This window comes from Meles meles, chromosome 1, assembly GCF_922984935.1.
Source record: "Meles meles chromosome 1, mMelMel3.1 paternal haplotype, whole genome shotgun sequence".
Taxonomy (NCBI): domain Eukaryota; kingdom Metazoa; phylum Chordata; class Mammalia; order Carnivora; family Mustelidae; genus Meles; species Meles meles.
In genome coordinates, this window is record NC_060066.1 from 88,045,639 (window position 1) to 88,072,458 (window position 26,820).

At 37.9% G+C, this 26,820-nt stretch overlaps 1 protein-coding gene across 1 annotated transcript in view; it reads left to right on the forward strand.

Annotated features, from left to right (window-relative positions):
• ARMC1 (armadillo repeat containing 1) overlaps positions 1 to 20,983 on the forward strand; it is a 34,448-nt gene extending 13,465 nt beyond the window's left edge. The window contains exons 4-7 of the mRNA XM_045979328.1: positions 8,590 to 8,779; positions 15,530 to 15,646; positions 15,732 to 15,806; positions 18,817 to 20,983. Coding sequence (XP_045835284.1) covers positions 8,590 to 8,779; positions 15,530 to 15,646; positions 15,732 to 15,806; positions 18,817 to 19,008 — 574 coding nt within the window. The 3' untranslated portion in view covers positions 19,009 to 20,983. The remainder of the gene's footprint in view (positions 1 to 8,589; positions 8,780 to 15,529; positions 15,647 to 15,731; positions 15,807 to 18,816) is intronic.
• Positions 20,984 to 26,820: the final 5,837 nt, after the last annotated feature.

A 26,820-nucleotide genomic window follows, 5' to 3' on the forward strand; every position in this document is an offset into this window, starting at 1 on the left:
CCTGAGCCGAAGGCAGAGGCTTTAACCCACCGAGCCACCCAGGTGCCCCAAAAAAGGGCTTTTGATAAGATTTTTCTGAGCATTATCAAGATACTTCTCAGAGACTTAAGAGCCATTTAATTTGAATTTTAGCAAATGGGTGGTTTTTAATTATACCTTTCATCTTACTAAGATTTTCATATCCATTGTCTCATTTTGTTACAACTTCTGAGGTAGCTTAGACAGATAACAGTTTTATAGGTAAGAAAAAAGGAACATGCAGAGTCAGAGTTACTTATCTGTAGTCCTTGAGTTCTCTTGCCCCTGGGAATGCCTGGTTTTCCTTTCTTAGTGTTTGCTGATTTCCTGTTAGAAGGCCAGAAATTGAAGATTAAGTGTTGCGATATTTCTACTGTGTCTGGAAGCAAAAAAAGCTATGCTTCTTGAGGCTTAATCTTAGTTTACTGTGTATTTTGATCTTCTACTAGACTTGACTGCTTTTAAAACTATAATGAGTAACCATTTAATTAATTAGTTAATTAATTTATGGTTACTTTGTTTATTTTGAGAGAGGGAGTGTGAGAGAGAGCAACGTAGGTGGAGGGGCAGAGAGAGAGAGAGGGAGAAGCAGACTCCCCACTGAGCAGGGACTGGATCCCGGGACCTGAGCTGAAGGCAGGCACTTAACCAACTGAGCTACCCAGGTGCCCCTAATTTATTTGATTTAAAATAAATGGAGTAATTGTCAACATACCTGTCTTATATTGGCATTCTATATCTTGCCATCTAATCAATGCAGGCACAGGTAGTAGGGAGAGGTGTCTCAGTACATGATATACAGATGAGGTAATTTATAACAACATAGAAGTTGTACCCTTGCATGTGCCTCCATCCCCCTGCCCAACTGGGTCTTCTTTTTCTCTTTTTCTTTTCTTTTCTAAGATTTTTATTCGTTTGTCAGAACACAAGCAAGGGGAACAGCAGATAGTGGGAGAAGCAGGCTACCTACTGAGCAAGGAGCCTGACAGGACTCCATCCCAGGAACCTGGGATCCTGACCTGAACCCTGGGCAGTCACTTAATTCACTGAGCCACCCAGGCATCCTACTTCTGCAGTGACTCCTTAAGGAGCATTTTAAAAACATATATATATATATATTTTTTTTTTAAGATTAATTTATGTATGTATTAGAGAGTGCATGCACATGAGCAGGAGGGAGGGGCAGAGACAGCGGGAGAAACAGACTTCCCAATAAGCAGGATGCCTAATGTGGCCCTGGATCCCAGGATCATGATCTGAGCCAAAGGCAGACGCTTAACCAAATGACCACCCAGGCCCCCAAAACTTGTATTTATTTTAAAAGGCTCTTGGGTGGCATTTCAGAGTCCTCTGCATTCACCTTCAGTTTTTTGCAAGATCTGATGGATATTAGGAAGTCCAGCTGTCTGCAACTCCCCGCATCAGCCTCAGCCACAACTAGTTTCTCTGAGCTGCAAGGGTAGGATGTGAGGTCTTGATTTATAACCCTTCTCCCCACCTCGAAAGAACTCATTAGTTGTAAGGGTCCTGTTGGAAAACCTAATCAAAAATTGCCTCTCTGGCACATCCGGTACTTTTAGGTTTTGCATAAATTCAGCATGGTAACCCCCACAGCATTCCAGGGCATGAAAGGGTCAAGAACAATAAATAGCCACTGTAAATGACCACAGGAAAGAAAACTTGCAGATTCTTTGGCTTGAGTGCTCCCAAAAGTTCTGTGCTTCCCAAACACTAATGGTTATATTGTATCAGTGAAGAATCATCTAAACTGACTTCCAAGGCAGTTGTGCGTTTTTTCTTAGTTTTCTTGGCTTCTGAATGAATTTTATTTTGTTAATCTTATTTTTTTTTGAATCTCTAAAATATTTGTTATGGGGTTAGCTGCCTGGTAAGACAGTACTATGGTGCCTTGATCTTTGATAATGATAAGATAGAGACTGAAGGTTTTTTCTTGTTTTTATTTGATCAGTTAGGAATAAACAACAGAAAATGTTAACTGCTATCAGTTGTGTTAATTATTCCCTATGAGGTCTCCCTTTGAGGTCAGTTTCACTAGTAAAAATTTGAATTCTAGCTCTTACTTGAGACAAAGACTCTCTTTGCCCTCGGTTTCCTTACTAAAGCCTACAGTGACAGCTTCAAAGTGATTGAGGACTAAATGGGATAATATATGTAGAAATGCTTTGTATATTTTATAACCTATAAAATATAAGGTTGGGGCGCCTGGGTGGCTCAGTGGTTTAGGCCGCTGCCTTCGGCTCAGGTCATGATCTCAGGATCCTGGATCGAGTCCCACATCCGGCTCTCTGCTCTGCAGGGAGCCTGCTTCCCTCTCACTCTCTCTGCCTGCCTCTCTGCCTACCTATGATCTCTCTCTGTCAAATAAATAAATAAAATCTTTAAAAAAAAATAAGGTTGCATTATTCTTGTTTCTAGTATGCTCTAATGCTGTATAGTTAACTATTTTTACTTGGCATATTAGCTCTGTTGGAAACAGTGAAAGGTTTAAGCATGGTTTCTTCTATAGGGCTTTTTATTCATATGATGAACTTAAGATTATTTATTCTTTTACACATACATGCTGAAGTTGAAAATATGTTGTACAGATTATTTAAGTGTAAGAAATTAGATGAAAAACTTACTGTTGCTATTTTAAAATATACTTTAAATTTGAACTTCAAAGATTTAGAGCAAGTTTTAGAGGTTTCATAGATTAAACCTGTAAAACAATTTTTTAGTTTGGTTGGCTAAGGTTGTAGTATACATGTGTATGTGTGAGTGTATATATATGTAAGTGAGAGAGACATCTATGAATAGTAGACTTTTTTTGTTGTTGAAAATTTTATTTATTTATTAGAGCCCAAGCTGGGGGAAGGGCAGAGGCTTGGGGAGAAGCAGGCTCCCCGCTGAGCAGGGAGCCTGATGAGGGACTTGATCCCAGGATACTGAGATCATGACCTGAGCTGCAGGCAGATGCTTTAACCCACTGAGCCACCCAGGTGCCCTTCTGATGTCGGATTTTAAAGGCTGAACTAAATCCGGGGCATTATTAATCAGCTCTTTCAATTTGCACTTGCCTTAGAAGATTAGGGCAATTAATACTTGTTTGATTATGCAGTCTCTCTTACATTTATGGCCAAATATACCATAAAAGTCTAGACTTTTTTAATGTTTTGAATGATAGTATTTGAACGGTAATTATTTTTATTTTTAATTTTTTTGAATATTTTATTTATTTGAGAGAGAGAAAGAGAGCACTAGCTGGTGAGGGCCAAAGGGAGAAGCAGACTGCTCTCTGAGCAGGGAGCCTGATGCGGGGCTCAATCCTGGGACTCATGACCTGAGCCGAATGAAGACACTTAACCAACTGAGCCACCCAGGCACCCGAACAGTAATTTTTTTTTTTGGACTAAGGTAGCTTCTAAATATGTAGATGGTCTTGGATTTTTCTTTTGGTTTGATTTTTTATTTTTTTTAAAGATTTTATTTATTTATTTGACAGAGAGAGATCACAAGTAGGCAGAGAGGCAAGCAGAGAGAGAGCCCAATGGGGGACTCGATCCCAGGACCTGAGGTCATGACCTGAGCTGAAGGCAGAGGCTTAACCCACTGAGACACCCAGGCGCCCTCTTTTGGTTTTAAAAGCATTTTTTGAAAATAAGGAAATAATTACTTATAATTGACTTATTGAACAGATAGTTCATAGTACCCAGATCAAGAAATTACTTCATTTGTAATTTAATTTGCTTATATGCTTTTGTAAATTTAATTTTGCCTAAGACAAAATTTTACTTAGTTTAAAGAGGAGTCTGGGTCTGACCCAAGTGTTTATAGCAGCAGTGTCCACAATAGCCAAACTGTGGAAAGAACCTAGATGTCCATCAACAGATGAATGGATAAAGAAGATGTGGTAGACACACACACACACACACACACACACACACACACACACACACACACACACTGGAATACTATGCAGCCATCAAAAGAAAAGAAATCATGCCATTTGCAACTACTTGGATGGAACTAGAGGATATTATGCTAAGCAAAATAAGTCAATCAGAGAAAGTTATCCTATGATCTCTCTGATAGGAGGAATTTGAGAGTAAGGGCAGGGGGTCGTGGGGTAGGGAGGGAAAAAATGAAACAAGGTGGGATCGGGAGGGAGACAAACCATAAGAGACTCTTAATCTCAGGAAACAAACTGAGGGTTGCTGGGGAGTGGGGGAGGGAGGAATGGGGTGGCTGGGTGATGGACATTGGGGAGAGTATGTGCTATGGTGAGTGCTGTGAAATGTGTAAGCCTGATGATTCACAGACCTGTACCCTTGGGGCAAATAATACATTATATGTTAATAAAAAAAAATAAGGAGGGATCTGGGTCTGTAAATAGATTCCTTAACTGTTTCTAAAGAAGTATAACAATAAAATTAGTCCTTTGCAGTACACCTGAAGACCTTGCTTAACAGTGAAAATATCACAGTCATTTGATTATGTTTTCCTTTTAAAATCTTTCAGTTTTTAAGTAGATGGAAATGGAAAATCTCCCAGAAAGGAATTTATTCCAGTGTGAAAATGATGAAATTTTGGAATTAGGAAATACTGAAGTTAAAAGTGGTGGTGGTGGTGGGAGTATTTATTTCATAGAACTATTTTTCTAATCTGTCATCTGTATTTGCTTTATCTAAGCAGTTGTACCCTCTGTGACTCTATAGTTACATAGTTATAGTTTGTTGTAAATCCTTAAAATTCTTTTTTTGTTTTTTGGGTTGTTTTGTTTAGTTTTTGTTTTTTGGTTTTGTTTTTTGGGTTTTTTGTAAATCGTTAATTTTCTGGTTGAAAGTTAGTGCAGATAGCCCCTATAGCAGCACAGGCAATTGTAAATGCACGTGTTTCACCTTGGCAAATTGTTTTTATGAATAAATAGAATTTTTTTCCCTTCTGTTGCTGTTAATATGAAAACCACTGATACAGTTTTATCAGATTTATCAATTTATGAGAGAATTACACCACAAAGTCCTAAGGAATCCAATAGATATAATAGACTGTCTTCTCTCCTGTGAATCTGAAATGGCTCTAGCTCTATACTATCCTTCAAAGAATTGAGAAAATAATCACATATAGTTTTCTTTTTTTTTTTTTTATTTTTTTTTACATATAGTTTTCTTGTAGAGCTAGTTTCTTTTGCAGGATCTCAGTCAGAAAAGTTAGAGGAATGGTTTGTCAGACATACGGTAGCAGTAATTAACCAGGAAAAGGAGGATTAGCTTAAGGAAACTGACAGCAGAGGCAGTCTTCCCTTTTTTCTGAAACTTCTGTCCAGTATGGTAGTCATTAGCCACATGTAGCAGTTTAAATTTAAATTACTTAAAATTAAATTTAAAAACCACTTTTTCACTTGTACTAGCCATATTCTCGGTATTCAGTAGTCATGTAACTAGTTGACTACATTTCCATCATCTCTGAAAGTTATGTTGGGCAGTGCTACTGTTCTGAAATTTCTTTGCCTAACTATATAAAAGGCTGTTTTTGTATTTTAGATTACTTTTATTTTGTACATTTTTTTTAACAAGTTCCAGTAGAAGAATTACAGAATCAAGGAGTATGGATATTTTTGTGTATTCTTATCACAGTTATTTTTTTTTCAAATAGTACCAATTATATTCTTACAAGCAGTTTCCACTTCATTGAATTTTATCAAACATTGGATGGATTGCTACATGGTTTTTCTCCTTTTCTACCCTGTCCAGTTGTAGATCAGTTGAAAAATGTTAAACCATCTGTGTTCTTCAGGGTTGATACAAGATAAATGACATGGGTAGGTACATAAATTCATTGAAATTGATGTGGAAAATTTTTGTATTTGCATTTTTTGTGCAATATTCTCAGATTTTACACCAGATTCTCAAAGGCATTAGTAAGTAACCCTGTGTGGTTTAGAACTACACAGTGCTTATTCTGCAGAACAGGAAGATAATCATTTAATGTTACAGTGGTTTAGTATTTTTGTCTCTACTGGCTCATCAGGAAACAGTTTTTGAAATGTATGCATTTAAAAATTTTTTATATGAAGCTCATTAGTTGAGTCGTTTATGTGTTGTGATGATTGTTTTTTTATTTGGTGCAAACACTTGAAAACAGTATTGGTGGTGGAAAAGGGGTAGCAAAGACATTGTTTTTTCCTTCCTAAATTCATGAGTATCTCTAACTACTGTCCTCATACTCTTTACAGCTTGTGGTTGGCTGGTACTTAAAATATCTCAGAACTGCAGTGACCTTTTCACTGTAAAACAGCTACCAGAAAAGTGCTGAGATATCTCCCCCTCAGAATAGTCTTTTTGATAGCTTCTTACAATACACAGCCAAAATCATTCAAAGTAATTGATCTCTGTGGTCAACAGTAGCCCGGAAAAGCAGTGGCTATAGTAAATTGAGTGCCCAGAAATTGCCAGATTAGTACCTCTGGACCTGAAGTTCTTTATAGATTTATAGTTTGAATATTGGAAATTGAGATGGTCCTGCTCATTCAGTAAACAAATGGTTTGTAAAAAGTTTAGTGAGGCCTGTGGAGAGAATACATCCCCATTCTTGAAGAGAAAAAAAGTAGAAAATTAAGATCAGTAATGTAAGTACAAATACAGTATCTTACTGTATTTTAAAAGATTTTATTTATTTATTTGCCAGAGATCATAAGTAGGTAGAGAAGCAGGCAGAGGAAGGGAAGCAGGCTCCTTGCTGATCAGAGAGCCCGACCCTGGATCATGACCTAAGGCGAAGGCAGAGGCTCTAACCCACTGAGCCACCCAGGTGTCCCTATTTTATTTATTTATTTAAAAGATTTTATTTACTTATTTGACAGAGATCACAAGTAGGCAGAGAAGGCGGGCAGAGAGAGGTGGAAGCAGACTCCCTGCTGAGCAGAGAGCCCAATGTGGGGCTCGATCCCAGGACCCTGGGATCATGACCTGAGCTGAAGGCAGAGGCTTTAACCCACTGAGCCACCTAGGCACCCCTATTTATTTATTTTAGAGAGAGAGTGTGATAGGGAGGGAGAGAGAATCTAGAGCAGACTCCACGCTGTGCACAGAACCCAATATGGGGTTTGTTCTCACAACCCTGAAGTTATAACCTGGGCCGAAACTAAGAGTGGGATGCTTAACTGACTGAGCCACCCAGGTGCCACAGCATAGTACTTTAAATGTAGAGGGAGGAATGGACTATTGGGGTGAGGAAGCTTCACAAGGAAGATGGTAGTTGAGGTTGAGCCTTCAAGGGAGGAGTAAATTTGAAAGCAAATGGTCTGGGTAAAGTTCTTTTGGTTGAGGAAAAGGCATTTATAAAAGGTATTCAAAAAAAGACAAAAGGTGCTGATGTTGGTAGAGCTGAACGGGTGTAGATTTAAAGGCCTCAGATGTGTAAGGTTTGGACTTAATGAGCTTATCTATAAGTGAAATGAGGGTTATTTTTTATACTTACGTGTATTTACTGTTTATTCAATTTAGCTAACTAAAAAACATTAGTCTGTACTGTCCAGTTTGGACACTTTCCACGTATGGTGATTTATTAATTCAAGGTAATTCATTTTTTTTTAGTTGTGGTTGCTCAGTAGCCATATGTGGTGAGTGGACAGTGCAGCTGTAAAACATTTCTATCAATGCAGAAAGTCTTTGGACAGAATGGCACTAGATGTTTATGTGAGGAGCTATGGTAGGATTTAAAAGTTCCAGAATGTAAACTTTTGTTTTATGGTTTCCTGAGAGAGAGAGAGAGATGTGTGTGTGTGTGTGTATGTGTGTGTGTATGTATATATATATATATATATATATATAGTAAAAGACATGTAAAAAATGTAAATTAAGAAACAGTTTGAATTTATTACAAAATCTCTTTATTGAAGTAACTCTAACATGAATGATCCTCTCCTGATTTGTTTTCTCCCTTTGGATTTTTATGTTTTATACCTTCTTAAAGGAAAGGGTACTTTCAAATTACGTTAGTATGAATTCAATGAATTCAGGGATGGGTTATATCTTGATTCTTTTAGTTGATTGTTGAATTAATGATTTTGATTAAATATGCTGTTATACTGTTACAGTGATAAGTTTGGAATCTCAGTGAACCACAGATTTAAAATGAAATTAGAAGACCCTGGGGCACCTGGGTGCCTCAGTCCATTAAGTGTCACATTCTTGGTTTCAGCTCAGGTCTTGGATTGAGCCTTGTGTTGGGCTCAACACTCAGCCAGGAGTCTGCTGGAGATTCTTTAAAACCCCTCCCTCTCCCTCTCCTCTGTTTCTCCTCACCCCCACCCCCCATGCACATGTGCACATGCTCTCTCTGTATGTAATACATAAAATCTTAAAAAAAAAAAAATGACATGAAATTAGAAGACCTTTTGAGCAGCTAGGTGCTTTTTCTATGTTGTTGGGTATTCTAGGATTCACTGGTATTTCCTTTCCATTGAACAAAGCATCAGAATGAAGAAAACAAGGCTCTGCAAAGTGAAGGGATAAAGTTACAGAATCAATAGAAGTGACAAGACAAATTAATTTGTGTGTGTTTCTTTTCAAGGACTACAACTCCAGGAGAAACAAAACTGCTGGCTTCTGAAATTTATGATATTCTTCAGTCTTCCAATATGGCAGATGGTGATAGTTTCAATGAAATGAATTCACGTAGAAGGAAAGCTCAGTTTTTTCTGGGAACTACAAACAAACGTGCCAAAACAGTGGTTTTGCACATAGATGGTCTTGATGATACGGTAAGACTTTTATAAACATTTGGTTTATAAGATGGGGTGGGAAAGGGGTGGATCCACCTTCTGACATATCAGGAGGTCAGTAGTAGCCTAAGGCTGTTATCACAGTGCCTGTCTCATTTACTTATCTCTGCTTTCCACTCGGGTTATGATCCCAAGGTTCTGGGATAGAGCCCCGCATCCGGCTCTGTGCTGGGTGGGGAGCCTGCTTCCTCCGCACTCCCCACCATGCCTCTCTGCCTACTTGTGATCTCTGTCAAATAAATAAATAAAATCTTTAAAAAAAAGATATTTAGAGAGAGAGATCACATTCATGTAACTTACTATAATGTATTGTTATATTTTATTTTAGTAATCATTATTATTAATCTCTTACTGAGCCTATTTATAAATAAATTTGCCATATGTATATATAGGAAGAAAATATAGTCTGTATAGGTTTTGGTACTTTCTGCAGTTTTAGGCATCCCCTGGGGGTCTTAGAATGGATCTTCCATGTATAAGATGGAGAAGAGGGACTACTGTAAATAGTTTCTTGAGTGACATTTGCCAGCAGTCTTGAAGAATAAGTCCCACGGGGGCATTTTGTCCTAAAGGTGTCAATTAATCAGAGGACATAACAATTTTAAATATTTATGTACTCAAATAGCACTAACAGCCAACTGAATCTATATTTATGGGAACACCCTGTCCAGCAACAAGATAATATTCATTGTTTCCACATACACGTGGAATATTTACCAAGGTAGACCTTATTGTGGGCCATTAAAACAAGTATTAATAAATTTAAAAGACTTACGCAAAGTATGTTCTCTTAGCACAAGGAAAAACAAATTAGAAATCAGAAACGAAGTTATTTGGAAACCAACCAAATATTTTGGAGACTAAATAATAGATTTCTAAAATAATCCATGAGTCAATGAAGAAATCAAGAGATTATAAAGCATTTTAACTGAACAAAAATGAAAATGTAATATCAAAATTTGTGGGACGCTGGTAAAACAAATAATGAGAAGGTAATTCAATAGCACCAAATGCCTATATATTTATATACAAGAAAGAAAAGTTCTCAGTGACTTAAGCTTCTACCTTAAGAAACTAGAAAAAGAACAAACTAAGTCCAAAGCAGAAGAAACAAAACAAATCAGTGCAATGAAAAGCAATATAGAAAAAACATAATCAATAAAATTGATTAACTTGTAGCCAAATAGATCAAGAATAAAAGAGAAGTCACAAATTATCAATACCAGAAATAAGAGAAAGAAAGCATTGTTATTAATGTCAGTGGTATTAAATACATTCATAATGTTGTGTAACCTTCACCTCTATACTGCTTATGAAGTGTAACTCCCCTTTCATCCTTCCCCCAGCCCCTGGCAACCACTGTTTCACTTTCTGTCTCTATGATTTCAAAAAATCAGTCTCTGTTAAGATGTTTTAAAATAAGAAAAAGTATTTTCTGTCCACTACATTTTTGCCATTTCCAGGGCTCTTAATTCTTGGTGTAGATTCTGGATTTTTGTCTGATTTCATTTTCCTTCTGTTAACATTTTTTGCAGTAGAACAGGTCTGCTGGCAATGAATTCTTTCAGGTTTTTTTTTAATTGAAATATAATTCACATACTGTAAATACACCATTTTGAAGTGTTCAATTCCGTGCTTCTGGTATATTTACAGGGTTGTGCAGCCATCACCATAGTCTAATTCCAGAACATTTCATTACTCCAAAAGGAAGCCTCATACCCATTAGCAGTCACTACCCCCTACCCCCTGATAATCCCTTATTTACTTTCTTTGTCTATGGATTTGCCTTCTCTGGACATTTCATATAAATGGAATCATAGGCTGTGTGACCTTTCATGCCTGGCTTTCACTTCAGCATAATGTTTCCAAGGTTCATCCCTATTGTAGCATGTATTGTCCATCTTTCCTCTTTATAATATTCCATTGTATGGATGTACTATATTTTGTTTATTCTTTATCAATTGATGGATATTTGGGCTGTTTCCACTTTTTGGCTATTATTAATAATTCTGCTGTGAACATTGGTGTATAAGTTTTGTGTGGATTTATGTCCTCATTTCTCTTGGAATTGTTCCTGGAGTAGAGTTGCTAGGATGATACATTAACCTTGTTTAGCTTTTGAGCAACTTCCAGAGTGTTTTCTACAGAGTCTGCGCCATTTTACATTCTCATTAGCAACATATGAGGGGTCACTTTCTCCATCTCTTTCTTGTCGGCATATATTTCTTTTGCCCTAGTGGATGTGTGTGAAGTAGTATCTTATTGTGGGCTTTTTTTGCTGTTGTTTTTTTTGTTTCTATTTTGTCGTGGCTTTGATAAGGATTTCCTAGTGATTAATGATGTTGAGTATCTTTACATGTGCTTATTGGCCATTTTTCAGTGGTTGATGTAGTGTTTATTGTATGTATCTTTAATTTGTCACGTATTTTCTCTTTTGGAGAAATGCCTATTGTCTGTTTTTAAAGTGTTTATTTGTCTTTTCATTCTTGAGATGAATTCTAGTATCATGTATTACACTGGTGGTTTTCATTTTTTTTTTAAGATTTTATTTATTTGTCAGAGAGCACAAGCAGGGGAGCAGCAGGCAGAGGGAGAAGCAGGCTCCATGCGGCACTCGATCCCAGGATTCTGGGATCATGACCTGAGCCAAAGGCAGACACTTAACAGACTGAGCCACCCGGGCGTCCTGGTGATACTCATATTTTGAATCAACCTTTCACTCCTAGTATAAATCCCAGTTGATCATGCTATATAATCTTTTTAATATGCTGCTGGATTTAGCTTGCTGGGATTCTATTGAGGTATTTTGTGTGTGTATTCCTACAAGGTATTTTATAGTTTTATTTACAGTTTTCTTCCATGTGGTATCTTTTTCTGGTTTTGGTATCAGGGTAATAACTGACTACATAAAATGAGTTGCGAAGTGTTGATGAGTTTGTGAAAGATTGGTGTTGATTATTCCATAAACATTTGGTAGAGTTATGGGGCACCTGAGTGGCTCAGTGGGTTAAAGCCTCTGCTTTCTGCTCAGGCCATGATCTCAGGGTCCTGGGATCAGGCCCTGCATCGGGCTCTCTGTTCAGGGGGAACCTGCTCCCCCCCCACCCCCCGCCTGCCTCTCTGCCTACTTGTGATCTCTGTCTTTCAAATAAATAAATAAAATCTTTAAAAACAAAAAACAACAACAAAAAATTGGTAGAGTTAACCAGTGAAACTGTTTCTTCCAGAGCTTTCTTTGTGGGATATTTTCTGGTTTTAATTTAATCTCCTTACTTATTACAGGTCTATTTTTCCTTCCTGGAGTCAGTTTTGATAATTTTATTTTTCTAGGAATTTGTCCATTTCATTGAGATTATCTAAGGTGTTGGCATAATGTGTTGTTGATAGTATTTGCTTATAATCCTTTTGTTTCAGTCAGATTATTTTTTTAAAGATTTTATTTATTTATTTGATAGAGATCAGAAGTAGGCAGAGAGGCAGGCAGAGAGAGATGGTGGGGAAGCAGTCTCTCTGCTGAGCAGAGCCTGATGCAGGGCTCGATACCAGAACCCTAAGATCATGACCTGAGCCGAAGGCAGAGGCTTAAACCGCTGAGCCACCCAGGCACCCCTCAACTTTTTAGTTTTGATTTTTTTTTTCCTATTTTTTCCCTGCCATAATCTTTATTATTTCCTTCCCTCTGCTTTCTCTGGGCTTTCTTAAATTAGAAATTAAGGTTCCTGACTTGAGATTTTCTTCTATTTTAATGTAGTTATTATAGCTTATAAATTTTTGTTTAACCACTGCTTTCTCTGTATGCATCAGATTTGGTATGTGATGTTTTCATTTTATTTCTCTCAAAGTATTTTCTAATTTTTCTTGTGATTTCTTTGACACATTGGTTCTTATTTAGGAGTTGTTTTATTTCCATATATTTCTGAATTTTCCAAATTTCCTTCTGTTATTAATTTCTAATTTCATTTCATGTGATTTGACAACATTGGATGATTTCAGTCCTTTTCAGTATATTCGGGCTTGTTTCATGGCCAACAGGGTCTATGGTCTATCCTGGAGAATGTTCCACATGTCCCTGAGAATGTGTACACTGTTGTTAGGAGTATCATAAGTGTTGAAATCTGTTGACTTCTGTTGCTTTATGCTGTTGTTTAAGTCTTATTTTCCTTGCTCATTTTCTGTCTACCTAGTCTGTTCATTTTTGAAAGTCAGATATTGAAGTCTCTAACTCCTTTGTATGTCTGGTAGAGTCCTTTTTTTTTTGGAAAGATTATTTTCAGTGGGTGTGAAAATCTAAGCGACAGAATTTTCTTTTTCTTTTTCTTTTTTCTTTCCTTTTTTTTTTTAAACACCATACTTTAAGACATTGCTCCACTGTCATCTTCCTTGCATTGTTTCTATTTGGGATTCTAGTTTTCTTATTTGTGTTCTTCTCTATGTAATATATCTTCTTTTTCTCACTCTGCCTACTTCTAAGAGTTTCTCTTTCATCACTGCTTTTGATCTGTTTGTTTATAATGTGCCTTGGTATAATTTTCTTTATGTTTATTCAGATTCTTGGATCTCTGGGTTTATCGTACACAGCAAATTTGGACAATTATTTTCTATTATTTCTTCAAATATTGTTTCTGTCCCCCTTCCCCTTGGTCTTTCAGGGACTCCTATTATACATATACAGCCATGTGAAGTCTCACAGCTTGTTGATATTCTGCTCATTTTTTTCTCTTTTCTTCAATTCTTCCCTCCCTTTCATTTTAGTTTTGTTGATATTTGCTAAATTTTTCCTTTGCAAGTGTTTAACTTCCTGTTTATCTCATTCACTGTGTTTTTTTTTCTTTACCATTGACAGTTTTGTTTTATTATTTATTTTATTTTTTAATTTTAAGTGGGTTCCATGCCCAACGTGGGGCTTGAACTCATGACCCTAAAATCAGGAGTTACATGCTCTGCAGCCAGGCACCCCTTATTTTATTTCTAGAAGTTTGATTTGGGTCTTTTTTATATCTCCTTAACATGTTTATTTTATACTTTATCTATTTGAACTTACAGAAGATGGTTGGAATAATTTTAATCTCCTTACTAATTTAATCATCTGTGTTTTTTTGAGTCTATTTTTATAGATTGATTTTGTAATTATAGATTGGCTTTTAAGAGTCTGATACTTAATAGACTGAGCTGCTCAGTCACCCCTGTAGTTTTCAGTCCATTTTTGCTTTGGATCCCATGTTTGAGACTTGATATCTAAGTGGGTATGTGTGATAGCAAATGAAAATAAAGCCCTCTTGGAGATACATACCTGTGTTCTCCATGGTCATGATGGTCAAAGTGATGGGAATAGTCTGCTGAGAGATGAAGTTGAAAAAAAATCACTTAGTTTTAGGCACTGGACCTTGGCGATAAGATGAGACAGAATAACCAGTGGTCTAAGTAGTGAATCAAAAAAAGTAGGAATCAAAAAAACATTGAAAGGGGTATGTTTTATTGTGTTGTCAGAGGAAAATGACAACTAAAGAGTGGGTATTAGCCCTTGAGAATGCAGTGCTAACCATTGAGAATGCAATAAATGAAGGAGGTGGTGGTATTTATAAATATGAAGTGCTTTAAAAAGTAGTGAGTCATACACTGAACGCTAATTCTAACATCAGTCTATCAGAATTATCCTCAGAGACTTTTAAGTTAGAGCACAGATCAGCAAACCTTTTCTTTAAAGGGCCAGATAATAAATATTTTAGGTTTTGCAGGGCATATGGTCTTTCTTAAATCTATTAACTCTGCTATAGTATGACATTAGCCTCAGACTAATGTCAAATGTGTGCGGCTGTGTTCCAGAAAAAACAGTTGGTAGATTATAGTATGCTCACCCTTAAGCTAGAAGAACCTCTGCTTTTCAGCAGTTTTTATATATATTATTCTGTATTATTATTTTAGTAATATCTAGTCTGTATTATTTCTGTATTACTATTTTGCATTAAGGTTTAAATTAATATTGGCTAACTTCTTTCTTTTTTTTTTTTTTTTTAATTTATTTGATGGAGAGAGAGATCACAAGTAGACAGAGAGTCAGGCGGGGGAGGGGAGGAAGCAGGCCCCCAGCTGAACAGAGAGCTCGATGTGGGGCTCCATCCCAGGACCCCGAGATCATGACCCGAGCCAAAGGCAGAGGGTTAACCCACTGAGCCACCCAGACACCCCTGGCTAACTTATTTCTGATAAAAATTATTAAAACTAAGTATTGATGGGGCTCCTGGGTGGGTCAGTGGTTTAAAGCCTCTGCCTTCGGCTCAGGTCATGATCCCAGAAACCTGGAATCAAACCCCACATAGGGCTCTCTGCTCAGCAGGGAGCCTGCTTCCTCCTCTCTCTCTGTCTGCCTCTCTGCCTACTTGTCATCTCTGTCTGTCAAACAAATAAAATAAAATCTTTAAAAAAAAACAAAAAACCCTAAGTATTGGTATTGAAGTTTGAAAAAAAAAATCCAGCGGGAATTAATAGTCTGTTGATCTTATAAAATTTAATAAACTTGACTGAACACCACCCCAGTATGCCCTCAAGAATGAGTCCGTAGAACTGAAATAGGGATTTTTGCTACCTGTCCCCACTCCTCTGTGCCCCCGCCCCCATGATGACTAATTCTGTGTGGTTTGAGTTGATTTGTTTCTTTTTATTATTTTGCCAAATTTTTAAAATATTTTGCCAATTTTAATAATAATTTGTTTCTGTTTTTTACCTTTTCAGTCTCGGAGAAATCTCTGTGAAGAGGCTTTGTTAAAAATTAAAGGTGTTATTAGCTTTACTTTTCAAATGGCTGTTCAAAGATGTGTGGTGCGGATCCGTTCAGATTTGAAAGCAGAGGTTAGTATATTAAATGGCTGAATATGCTTGAGGTTATAAGTAAACAAATCATTGTTCAAAATTGTTCCTTTTAATCCTGGCCTAGGCTTTGGCATCAGCGATAGCATCGACCAAGGTTATGAAGGCTCAGCAAGTTGTGAAAAGTGAAAGTGGAGAAGAGGTAAATGCTTTTAGTTTTCTTTATACCTAACTGACTCCTAATTATTCTTTATGGCTAGCAAATTGTTAGTATTTTCAGGCTGTAGTTGCCAAATATACAGGAGGGTTATTGGGTCAGATTATCTTAATGTTTCTTGGCTAACAGTTAACCCTTTTAGAAATAGAAGTCTTTTGTGGATTTCAAAGTCTGTTCTTATATTTTGTGGGTTTCAGAGTGTCTTTATCTCAGTGGAGACATCTTCCTAATTTTATATAGAAGTAAAGGTTATCTAGTTTCCTTACATTGGTTTTTATTTTTTATTTTTATTACTATTTTTAAAAAGATTTTATTTATTTATTTGACAGACAGAGATCACAAGTAGGCAGAGAGGCAGGCAGAGAGAGAGGGAGAAGCAGGCTCCCCACCGACAGAGAGCCTGATGCAGGGCTCTGCTGATCATGACCTGAGCACCTGAGCACTGGAAAGCAGAGGCTTAACCCACTGAGCCACCCACCGCGCCCCTTACATTAGTGTTTTTGTTTGTTTTTCTTACATTGGGTTTTTTTGTTGTTGTTGTTCACAAAGAAATATTTTATCTTATTTCTGTAAGTCATTGATATCTTTTTTTTTTTTTAAGATTTTATTTATTTATTTGACAGGCAGAGATCACAGAGAGGCAGGCAGACTGAGAGAGAGGTGGAAGCAGGCTCCCTGCTGAGCAGAGAGCCCGATGCGAGGCTCGATCCCAGGACCCTGGGATCATGACCTGAGCTGAAAGCAGAGGCTTTAATCCACTGAGCCACCCAGGTGCCCCGTCATCGATATCTTTTTTAAATTTTTTATTTTTTTATAAACGTATAATGTATTTTTATCCCCAGGGGTACAGGTCTGTGAATCGCCAGGTTTACACACTTCACAGCACTCACCGTAGCACATTCTTTTTTTTTTTTTTTAAGATTTTATTTTATTTATTTGACAGAGAGAGAGATCACAAGTAGGCAGAGAGGCAGGCAGAGAGAAAGGAGGAAGCAGGCTCCTTGCGGAGCAGGCTCGATCCCAGGACCCTGAGATCATGACCTGAGCCGAAGGCAGCGGCTTAATCCACTGAGCCACCCAGGTGCCCCACCATAGAACATTCTTACATTGGTTTTTAAATATTGTCTGTCTGTCTTTTTTTTTTTTTATTTGTTTATTTACAGCATAACAGTGTTCATTGTTTTGGCATCACACCCAGTGCTCCATGCAGTACATGCCCTCCCTTTTACCCACCACCTGGTTCCTCAACCTCCCACCCCCACCCCCACCCCTTCAAAACCCTCTGGTTGTTTTTCAGAGTCCATAGTCTCTCATGGTTCATCTCCCCTTCCAGTTTCCCTCAACTCCCTCTCCTCTCCATCTCCCTATGTCCTCCATGTTATTTGTTATGCTCCACAAATAAGTGAGAACATATGATACTTGACTCTCTCTGCTTGACTTATTTCGCTCAGCATATCTCTTCCAGTCCCGTCCATGTTGCTACAAAAGTTGGGAATTCATCCTTTCTGATGGAGGCTTAATACTCCATTGTGTATATGTACCACATCTTCCTTATCCATTCATCCATTGAAGGGCATCTTGGTTCTTTCCACAGTTTGGCGACCCTAGCCATTGCTGCAATAAACATTGGGGTACAGATGGCCCTTCTTTTCACTACATCTGTATCTTTGGGGTAAATACCCAGCAGTGCAATTGCAGGGTCATAGGGAAGCTCTATTCTTAATTTCTTCTGGAATCTCCACACTGTTCTCCAAAGTGGCTGCACTAACTTGCATTCCCACCAACAGTGTAAGAGGGTTCCCCTTTCTCCACATCCTCTCCAACACACGTTGTTTCCTGTCTTGCTAATTTTGGCCATTCTAACTGGTGTCAGGTAGTATCTCAATGTGGTTTTAATTTGAATCTCCCTGATGGCTAGTGATGATGAACATTTTTTCATGTGTCTGATAGCCATTTGTATGTTTTCGTTGGAGAATTGTCTGTTCATATCTTCTGCCCATTTTTTTTTTTAAAGATTTTATTTATTTATTTGACAGAGAGAGACCACAAGTAGACAGAGAGGCAGGCAGAGAGAGAGAGAGAGGGAAGCAGGCTCCCCACTGAGCAGAGAGCCCGATGCGGGACTTGATCCCAAGACCCTGAGATCATGACCTGAGCCGAAGGCAGCGGCTTAACCCACTGAGCCACCCAGGCGCCCTCTTCTGCCCATTTTTTGATATGATTATCTGTTTTGTGTGTGTTGAGTTTGAGAAGTTCTTTATAGATCCTGGATATCAACCTTTTGTCTGTACTGTCATTTGCAAATATCTTCTTCCATTCCGTGGGTTGCCTTTCTAACCTTAGTTTTGCTAATGTAAAAATTAAAGGTCTGTTCTCACCATGGATAGGTAAATATAGTGGAAATCTTAGCCTCTTGCTACTTTTGCCACTAGGGAAAACAAATCTGCATTTCTTTAGGGTTTTTGTCTTCCCATAGAAAGGAGGTTTAGTGGCCATTCAGGGGCCCTAGGTAGCCAGATAACTTGCTTTTGTCTTCTTTAAATAGACAAGAATTGCACGTTTTATTCCTGGAGCCTCAGGAGAAAACCATCTTAATTTTCATGTATATTTCTGCCTTTCTGTGCTCAGCACTTGGGCCTACCTTTATGTAAGAGGAAGATTTTTAAAGGAATATAACCCCTGAGAATAAACATGGTGATTAGAATGAGGAGTAAAGACCTTTAACTTAAGACGTATATATCTTTGTCAGGGTGATTTTTTTTTTTTTAAGATTTTATTTATTTATTTGACAGACAGAAATCACAAGTAGGCAGAGAGGGAGATAGAGAGAGGGGAGGAAGCAGGCTCCCTGCTGAGCAGAGAGCCCCATGTGGGGCTTGATGCCAGGACCCTGAGATCATGACCTGAGCTGAAGGCAGAGGCTTTAATCCACTGAGCCACCCAGGTGCCCAGTTAGGATGATTTTGTAGTAACTCTTACCATGTCTCTGTATCAGATGCTGGTCCCATTCCAAGATACGCCTGTGGAAGTCGAACAGAACACAGAACTGCCCGACTACCTGCCTGAGGATGAGAGTCCCACAAAGGAACAAGACAAAGCAGTGTCCCGGGTCGGCTCACACCCAGAGGGTGGAGCCAGCTGGCTCAGCACAGCTGCAAACTTTTTATCCAGATCATTTTACTGGTGACTTCACTTTGGGTCCACTTTGGGTCTCGAGGACTGTATGAACCAACAAGGGGCCAGTTTTCCATTGTTGTGGTGAACTGTCAAGTGCAATTTGCAATAAGTTATCATGAAAAGTTTTTAGATTACATGATTGCGTATGCTGCATTTTACATTTTATTGGACATTTTGCCCCACTCAGTGGTAAAAAGGACAGAGGCTACAGGTGGATATCTTTGTTGATGAAGGTATTTTGGTTTTGTTTTCCTTTATTTGCCTCACTTTTTTTTAAAAAAATGGGTCCACTGTTAAACCAAACATATATATGTGCAGCTTTATATTTTATTTTACGTGAAGCACATGATTAGGAAAATTTCTCCTCAAGCCTCAGGACCTATCTGAAGAGAAGCTTTTTTTTTTTTTTTTTTTTAAGCTCAAGTTGTGCATGAATTACTGAACATTTTTCTCTGCTTTTCTTCATGAAAGATACTTGCTTTGGTATTCACTGAAATTGAAAACCTTTCTCATTATCCCCCTTTTGTGCCTTTTTTATTTTGCCAACCATGTTTATAGGAAGAACATTACTATGGAGACATTTTGTGAATTAAAATATATCCATATGAACATAGTAGTCCCCTAAAACCACAAGTCTACAAAAACTTTGCAGTCTTACTTGTAATTTTAATAAGATCAACGCAAAATCAGCCGAGAAGAAGGAAATGTGTATATTAGCAAAGTACTGTTGGAAACTATTTGAATGTGATCAGCTGTAGTTCCAGTTGACTATTGTTCAGTTTGGTTTATATCAGCTCTTAAGAGTTCCGTCCAGCATAATACTGGAAGCAGCTGTAGATGGTCTCCAGGCCTTACTTTGTGGTCATATACCATCCCTTGCTAGGTTAAAAAACAGTAAAGAACTGACAAACTTGAAAAAAGAAAAAAATTGAATGCCTATAATGCCATGGTGCCATTTGGTAGAGTCTAACCTTAAAACATGAATTGCTTGACATCTGTCTATTCAGTAGGCGTTTCCTTGTATTGCCTTTCGTGAATTTATTATGAACATGCAGTCGTACTGAATGAAAAAAAAAAGACTCAAATTATTGCTTATAAAGAAATAAAGCCAGCATTGGTCCACTTAATCTTGTTCTCATATCCAGCCAGAAAAAAAGAACTTCAGTGAAGGTAAGATAAATAAATATAAATATACATACATATATATTTTTTTGGTAGATAAGAGCTAATTACATATGTACTGCTTTATTAAATTTCTGAAATATTTGGCAACTAAAATTTTCATTTTGGAAATCCAGCTAAATCCAGATAAATTTTAGTGCTAATCTGATTAAGAAACTAATATGGAGAATTTGACATTCTTTTTCATCAACATTTAGAGCTGCTATTTTATTGCTTGTGGAGAATGTGAAGTGAATATTGGACCCTGGAGGGTTTCCTTGCATTTTCATCGCTTCTCTTTTAGAGAAAATTAAAAGCATCCAGTGTCACTGGAAAAAAAAAATTATTGTAAAATACTTCACCAACAAGAATCTTGAGTTCATGACCTTCTGGAGGGAGGGGTAGTGAGGGGGATTGGGAGTGATAGTTTTCATGTGTCTGGGCTCTAATTCAGATGACACGCACAACTGAAAGTAGAAGCTTTCAAGGCATGTATTGCTTTAAATGCATAATACAACTTGCTGCCAGAACGAGATGTGTTGAAAATGAAAACAAAACCACCTCCTTTCGATAGCCATTAAAACAAAGTTTACTGTTTAACAAGTTTGTATTTTATTTTGCATTGCCACACATCTGCCTATTTAAAAAACTACATCTCTTTGGTAGTAATGGTTCAGTACAAGTAGGTATTACAGCTTGATGTCTGTGTGTTCTAATTCTAAGTGTTCTTTTATTCCAGGTCTTATAGAGCAGTTAAGGCAACTGTAACAGCATTTTTTGAAATATATTGTAAAATAATAAAAGGTAACATAATTAAAATTGAATGGATATTGCATTTTTGTGGTATAAGCATTATTGATTACTCCTGAGCCTGTTTGTATCCACAGTGCCTGGCACCTTCTCCTAGCTCCCTGCAGGTGCGTTACCCAGCTCATTCCCATGCATCTTCCCTTCATTTCCTTCCCGCACCACACCTGCCTCTCCCTGGGTTTGGATCAGCTTCTCCTGTACATATACTCATTGTAGCATATATCGTATTAGATTGAAATTAGATTTACCAGTGTTCCCTCCTGGCTTAGCTCTCTGAGAACCGAGAGAGTCTGTAGCTGTTAACTGGCTAGTAGTAACTGAACAAATATTTTTTTAGGAGGATGAACAAAGAACTTCTCTTGGATCAGTAAAAATAAATGACAGGTACTTGTTAACTTGTTGGGCAACTAGGGAAAATGTCAGGTTGTATTATTTTAATTTTTTCTGGCATGTTTGTTTCTGACTTATTGGTATTTAGCAAGTTTCTTCATTTGCTTTGTCATTTGGTTTTTATTTTTCAGAAAAGTGGGAGAGGAGCATAATACTTGCTCTGTTGAATGAAGTTAAGGTTTGCTTATAATATCGTGATTCTTATAGAATTGTTATAAGAGAAATTTATTTATTTATTGTTTAATGTCCTGTTTTATAACTTACTAGCTATTTAATTTTAGGTAATAATGTAGTCTCTGAGGTTTTTCTTCATTAATGGAATGGAGATTATTCTTCTTCTTTATTCTAATGATTCTTTATGGAATCATTATTTGAATCCAATGAGATCATCACAAGTAACTTGAAACTGAAATCTTCTAAGTTTAAGATGGAATTACTCTTTTTTTTTTTTTTAAATATTATTTATTTATTTGACAGAGAGAGATCACAAGTAGGCAGAGAGGCAGGCAGAGAGAGAGGAGGAAGCGGGCTCCCCGCGGAGCAGAGAGCCCGACGTGGGGCTCGATCCCAGGACTCTGGGATCACGACCTGAGCCGAAGGCAGAGGCTTTAACCCACTGAGCCACCCAGGCGCCCCTAAGATGGAATTACTCTTACTTGAAGTTTGACCCGATTCTATTCTTGTGCTCAATTCCAGGTGAGACACTATACCTTTGTAAACACACGTTATCTGGCTCCTTACCTTTCTCTATCCAGTTGAGGGTATTTTTTTGAGGGTTAGTTCACAGGTATTTGATTTTTTCTGAATGTCCCTTGACGAATTCATCTCATGTCAGGATTTCAGTTACCCTTGTGTCAGTAATTTCTAAATCTCCACGTACTGTCATCTTTGATAGCTCCCCTTCCCTTCACCATACCTATCAGATACAAAGTCTGTGAATTTTTCTCTTAGAACCAAGCTCATGGTCGGCATGCAGTGGACTTGAAAACTAAATCTGTCAGCACCATGCTAAGTCCTTTACAATATTTAGTCCTTTAACCCTTAACAACCATAGGTAGGTACTTTTGTGTCTGCATTTTACAGATGGGGAAAATGAGGCAGAGAAATAGTAAGTAGCTCATTAGTCCCAGGTGACAGAGCTAATAAATGGTGAAGCCAGCACTCCAACCCAGGCAGTTTGGCTTTCAAGTCTCCAAGGCGGCCTGTGTCTTGGGTCCTGCTGCTGTGCCTTTCTGGTTCTACTACCACCATTCCTGTCCAGACCCTCGCGCCTGAATCTTGTCGAGTGACTTAACTCAGGGGTCTCTTAGCAATCAGAAACTGTCTGGACACCAAAAAAGTCTGGTATACGAGAGAAGTAAGTCTGGTTAGGCCACAACAAAGGAAAACACACATAGAGCCGCTGGCCTGTCTAAAGAGGGAAACCATCTTTGCCGCTTGTATTGTGGACTTTTAACAATGTGGAGCTTCAGGATGTTGTGGCTATTCCAGACCCTTAAAATACTACCTGTGCCACAGACAACACCTCTGGGCCAGAAATTGGCTACTTTAACTTCCAGGGTGGCTACATTCTAATCTAACAGATTAATCTTTTTTTTTTTTTAAACTATCAGATTAATCTTAACAGTATTTTTGTCATTTTCTGCTGTGATGTCAATAAAGGACTCTGGCTAGTTTGACTGCTTTGTCTAGCACCAAAAGTGTCATGAGAGTTTAGCTACCAATGAAGTCCTTCATACATTCTATAGTATTATTACAGACTTTCTCGATGGGAGGCACAGTTGTTTATCTGTTAGGAAATGTCTGCTTTATTTAGTCTTGTCCATTTTTTATAACTGAAGTATTTTGTATTCATCCTACACTCTACATCTTTGCTCATACTCTTCTGATTTGGAATTTCCTCCTTTGTAGTATCTCTCCTTTAAAAGACTTCATTATGGGGCACCTGGTGGCTCAGTAGGTTAAGCCTCTGCCTTCGGCTCAGGTCATGATCCCAGGGTCCTGTGATCCAGCCCTGCATCGGGCTCCCTGCTCAGCAGAGAGCTTCCTCCTCCCCCTGCTCTTGTGCTCTTGGTTGGCGTGCTCTCTCTCTCTCTCAAATAAATAAGGATCTTTTAAAAAAAAATTTTAAAATAAAAAAATATTTTATTATACAGGTGCCTGGTTGGCCCAATGGTTAAACCTCTGCCTTCGGCCCAGGTCATGATCCCAGGGTCCTGGAATCGAGTCCTGCACTGGACTCCTTGCTCAGCAGGGAGCCTGCTTCTCCCTCTACTGCTGCCACCGCCTTTGCTTGTGTTCTCTCTTCCTCTGTCAGATAAATAAGATCCTTTAAAAAAATACCTTACTATGAAAATAAGCTCAGTATACTATAGAGATGAATAAAGAAAACAAGTCCTCTATTATCCTACAACATAAACAATAACTAAACATTTTTATTTATCCTCATTTGTTTTAATTTGTTTTGGTGGGTAAGAAGTGTACATTTAAATTTTCTTTTCTATTCTTTTTTTTTTTTTAAGTAAGCTCTACACCCAGCATGGGGCTTAAACTCAAAACTCTGAGATCAAGAGTCACAGATTCTACTGACTGAGCCAGCCAGGTACCCCTACACTTTAAATTTTTTAAGTGTTCAAAATAAGTATACAGTGAAAAGTGACTTTATCTTTGAACTACTGAACCTGGTTTTCCTAACCAGGGATAGCCATTGTTATTAATTTTTTTTTTAATGTCATAGCCTCTTTTTTTTTTTTTTTTTAGATTTTTTTTATTTATTTACTTGACAGACAGATCACAAGTAGGCAGAGAGGCAGGCAGAGAGAGAGGAAGGGAAGCAGGCTCCCTGCTGAGCAGAGAGCCCGACGTGGGGCTCGATCCCAGGACCCTGGGATCATGACCTGAGCCGAAGGCAGAGGCTTTAACCCACTGAGCCACCCAGGCGCCCCCATTGTTATTAATTTTGTGTGCCCATCAAGAATACTCTATAAATTTACCAACTTTTTCAAATTTTCTCCCCATATATGTGGGAATAAAATGCCTGGCACCTTAATTTTTTTACTTAAAGTGTATCTTAGAAATTATTCTATATCCTTGTACAGAACAGCTTCCCCCCACTCAGCTTCACAGTATTACATTAATGTTCTACCATTTATTTAGCCAGTGTTTTGATTGTAGTCCTTTGCTATTATAAATAGTGCTGTTAGTATGTCTGTAGAGTAGATTTCTAGCTGTAGAATTGGTATATCAGAGCCTGTGAGAGCATTTAATTTTGATAGATTCTGCCTCCTTAGAGAGTATATCTGGTTTCTTCTCTCACCAGAATGATGTGAGAGTTCCTGTTTCCATTCAGCCTTTCCAACTGTATTATCCCATATTTAGCCCTTAGTGATCTAAAAAAAAAAAAAAAAAAAAAAAGATATCCTCTGAATGAGAGTTAGCCCTTTTTATATAAGAGCTGTTTTTTCCCCTTATGAACTTTTCTTTTCTTTCTTTTTTTGGCAGAGAGGAGAGGGCATTTGAGTTTTCTTACCTGATTTATAGAAGTCCTCATACTAAACAGATTTGCCCATTTCTTTTTTTTTTTTAATATTTTATTTATTTATTTGACAGAGATCATGAGTAGGCAGAGAGGCAGGCAGAGAAAGAGGGGGAAGCAGGCCCCTGCTGAGCAGAGAGCCCCTTGCAGGGCTTGATCCCAGGACCCTGGGATCATGACCTGAGCCGAAAGCAGAGGCTTAACCCACTGAGCCACCCAGGCGCCCCTGCCCATTTCTTTACTAAAAAATCTTTGCAGCACACACATTGCAACAGCATTTCCCATTGCTTCTTAAACAAATCCTGTGAACAATTTTCACCCCATGATTCCTTCTTCCTCTTAACTGCTATATTAACTTTTTCGTTTGGGACTTGTAATTTATGGTCCATTACTTTTCCTGAGTATATTCTTACTGGAATCAAGATCCTTAAGGGGGAGGGAGTGTTTTTTATATTTTAGTGTTTGCCACACTACAGAGCATAATACAGGGTATAATAGTGTTTGCCACACTCCAGAGCATAACACTACAGAGTGTTTCTTATGTTTTAGTGTTTGTTACACTACAGAGCTGAGCATTTGGGGAGTGTTTACAAATGAGTTATGGTGGTGGGACAATTATAGTAGTATTTCTATGTTGAAGGCATAGGTATTTGGTACTTTGGTTCAGATCTTGTCTGGATTTTAATTACTGCATATCTGGATTACTGCTCCCTGCTTGTTAGTAACATTTAACATTACTTGAGCACATGCTATGTTTCAGGCTCTGTACTGGGTCCTTTACTTGTGTTACCTTCTTTCATCATCACAGTGCTTCAGTGAGGAAGGGTTTTCATACTTATTTTACTGGAAATAAAGTAACTGGAGTCAAGCACAGCTACTGAATATTGGGGTTGGGATTTTCCTTAGTGACCAAATAGTTGCCCAAATAATTGTTAGGTATTTTTCATTTCTACTCTTTTGGTTGTAAATCTTTAGTGACTTTTATTGTGTCAGATCCAAATTATGCTGGTTTCAAGACTCCCTGTAACCTGTCCTACTCCTCTGATTTACCTGACACTTACTTGTAGTTCAGTTGACATTTTTAGTCTTCAGTCAATGCATCATATGTTTTCCTCATCTTAAATTTCTAGATTCTAGTTTCCAGAACCGGCTATTCCATGGAGCCCTCCTTGGCTGTCTGTTTTGGCCCTTGCCAGTCTGTCTCCCAGTTCTTTAAATTCTTTCAGCACTTAAGACATCTGCTGTACATTTGACCACTCACTTGTATCATTTGTCTCTTCATTCCCAAATGTGTTCATTTTGTGGATTATGACAGCAGAGATTGCTTTCAAAACTCACACTTGCTCTTCTGCACTGCTTCTTACTTAACCGAGCCCAAAGTGAAGCCTGACCAAGCCTCTCATTACTCCTGTTCTCAGGACCAGCCCGTTGGCTGAGGTGCTTTGCAGCCCTTACTGGCTCAGAAACCCTTGTCTGACCTATTCTCTTCTGATAAGTTTCATGTGAAAATGTAAGTTGTAAAAGTACCCATTTTTTTCATGTTTACATATTTCGGGTAGGAAGATAATTTGTTAGGACGCATTAAAAATAGTGTGTAATCTGTGCTTACAAATATTGCAGTGGGGGCAAAAATTGGGCAATATAAAATACACTTCTAGAAGAAAAAGGGATTTTGTGATTGGGAGAAAAAAAGGAAATTTTAGGTTAAGATAAATGAATTAGAAGACTGATAGGTGAGTAAGTACTGCTGAATGAATTAAACAATGGTAGTAGGAAATGAAAGAAGATAGAAAAAGGGAGGAAATGCATGGAAAATCAGATATACCAATCTTACCAATGGTTATAGCAAATGTAGATGAAAACCCTAACGCAGACTGAAAATGATGACCCAGACATCAGGACTCAGTTTTAGGAGATAATCCATGT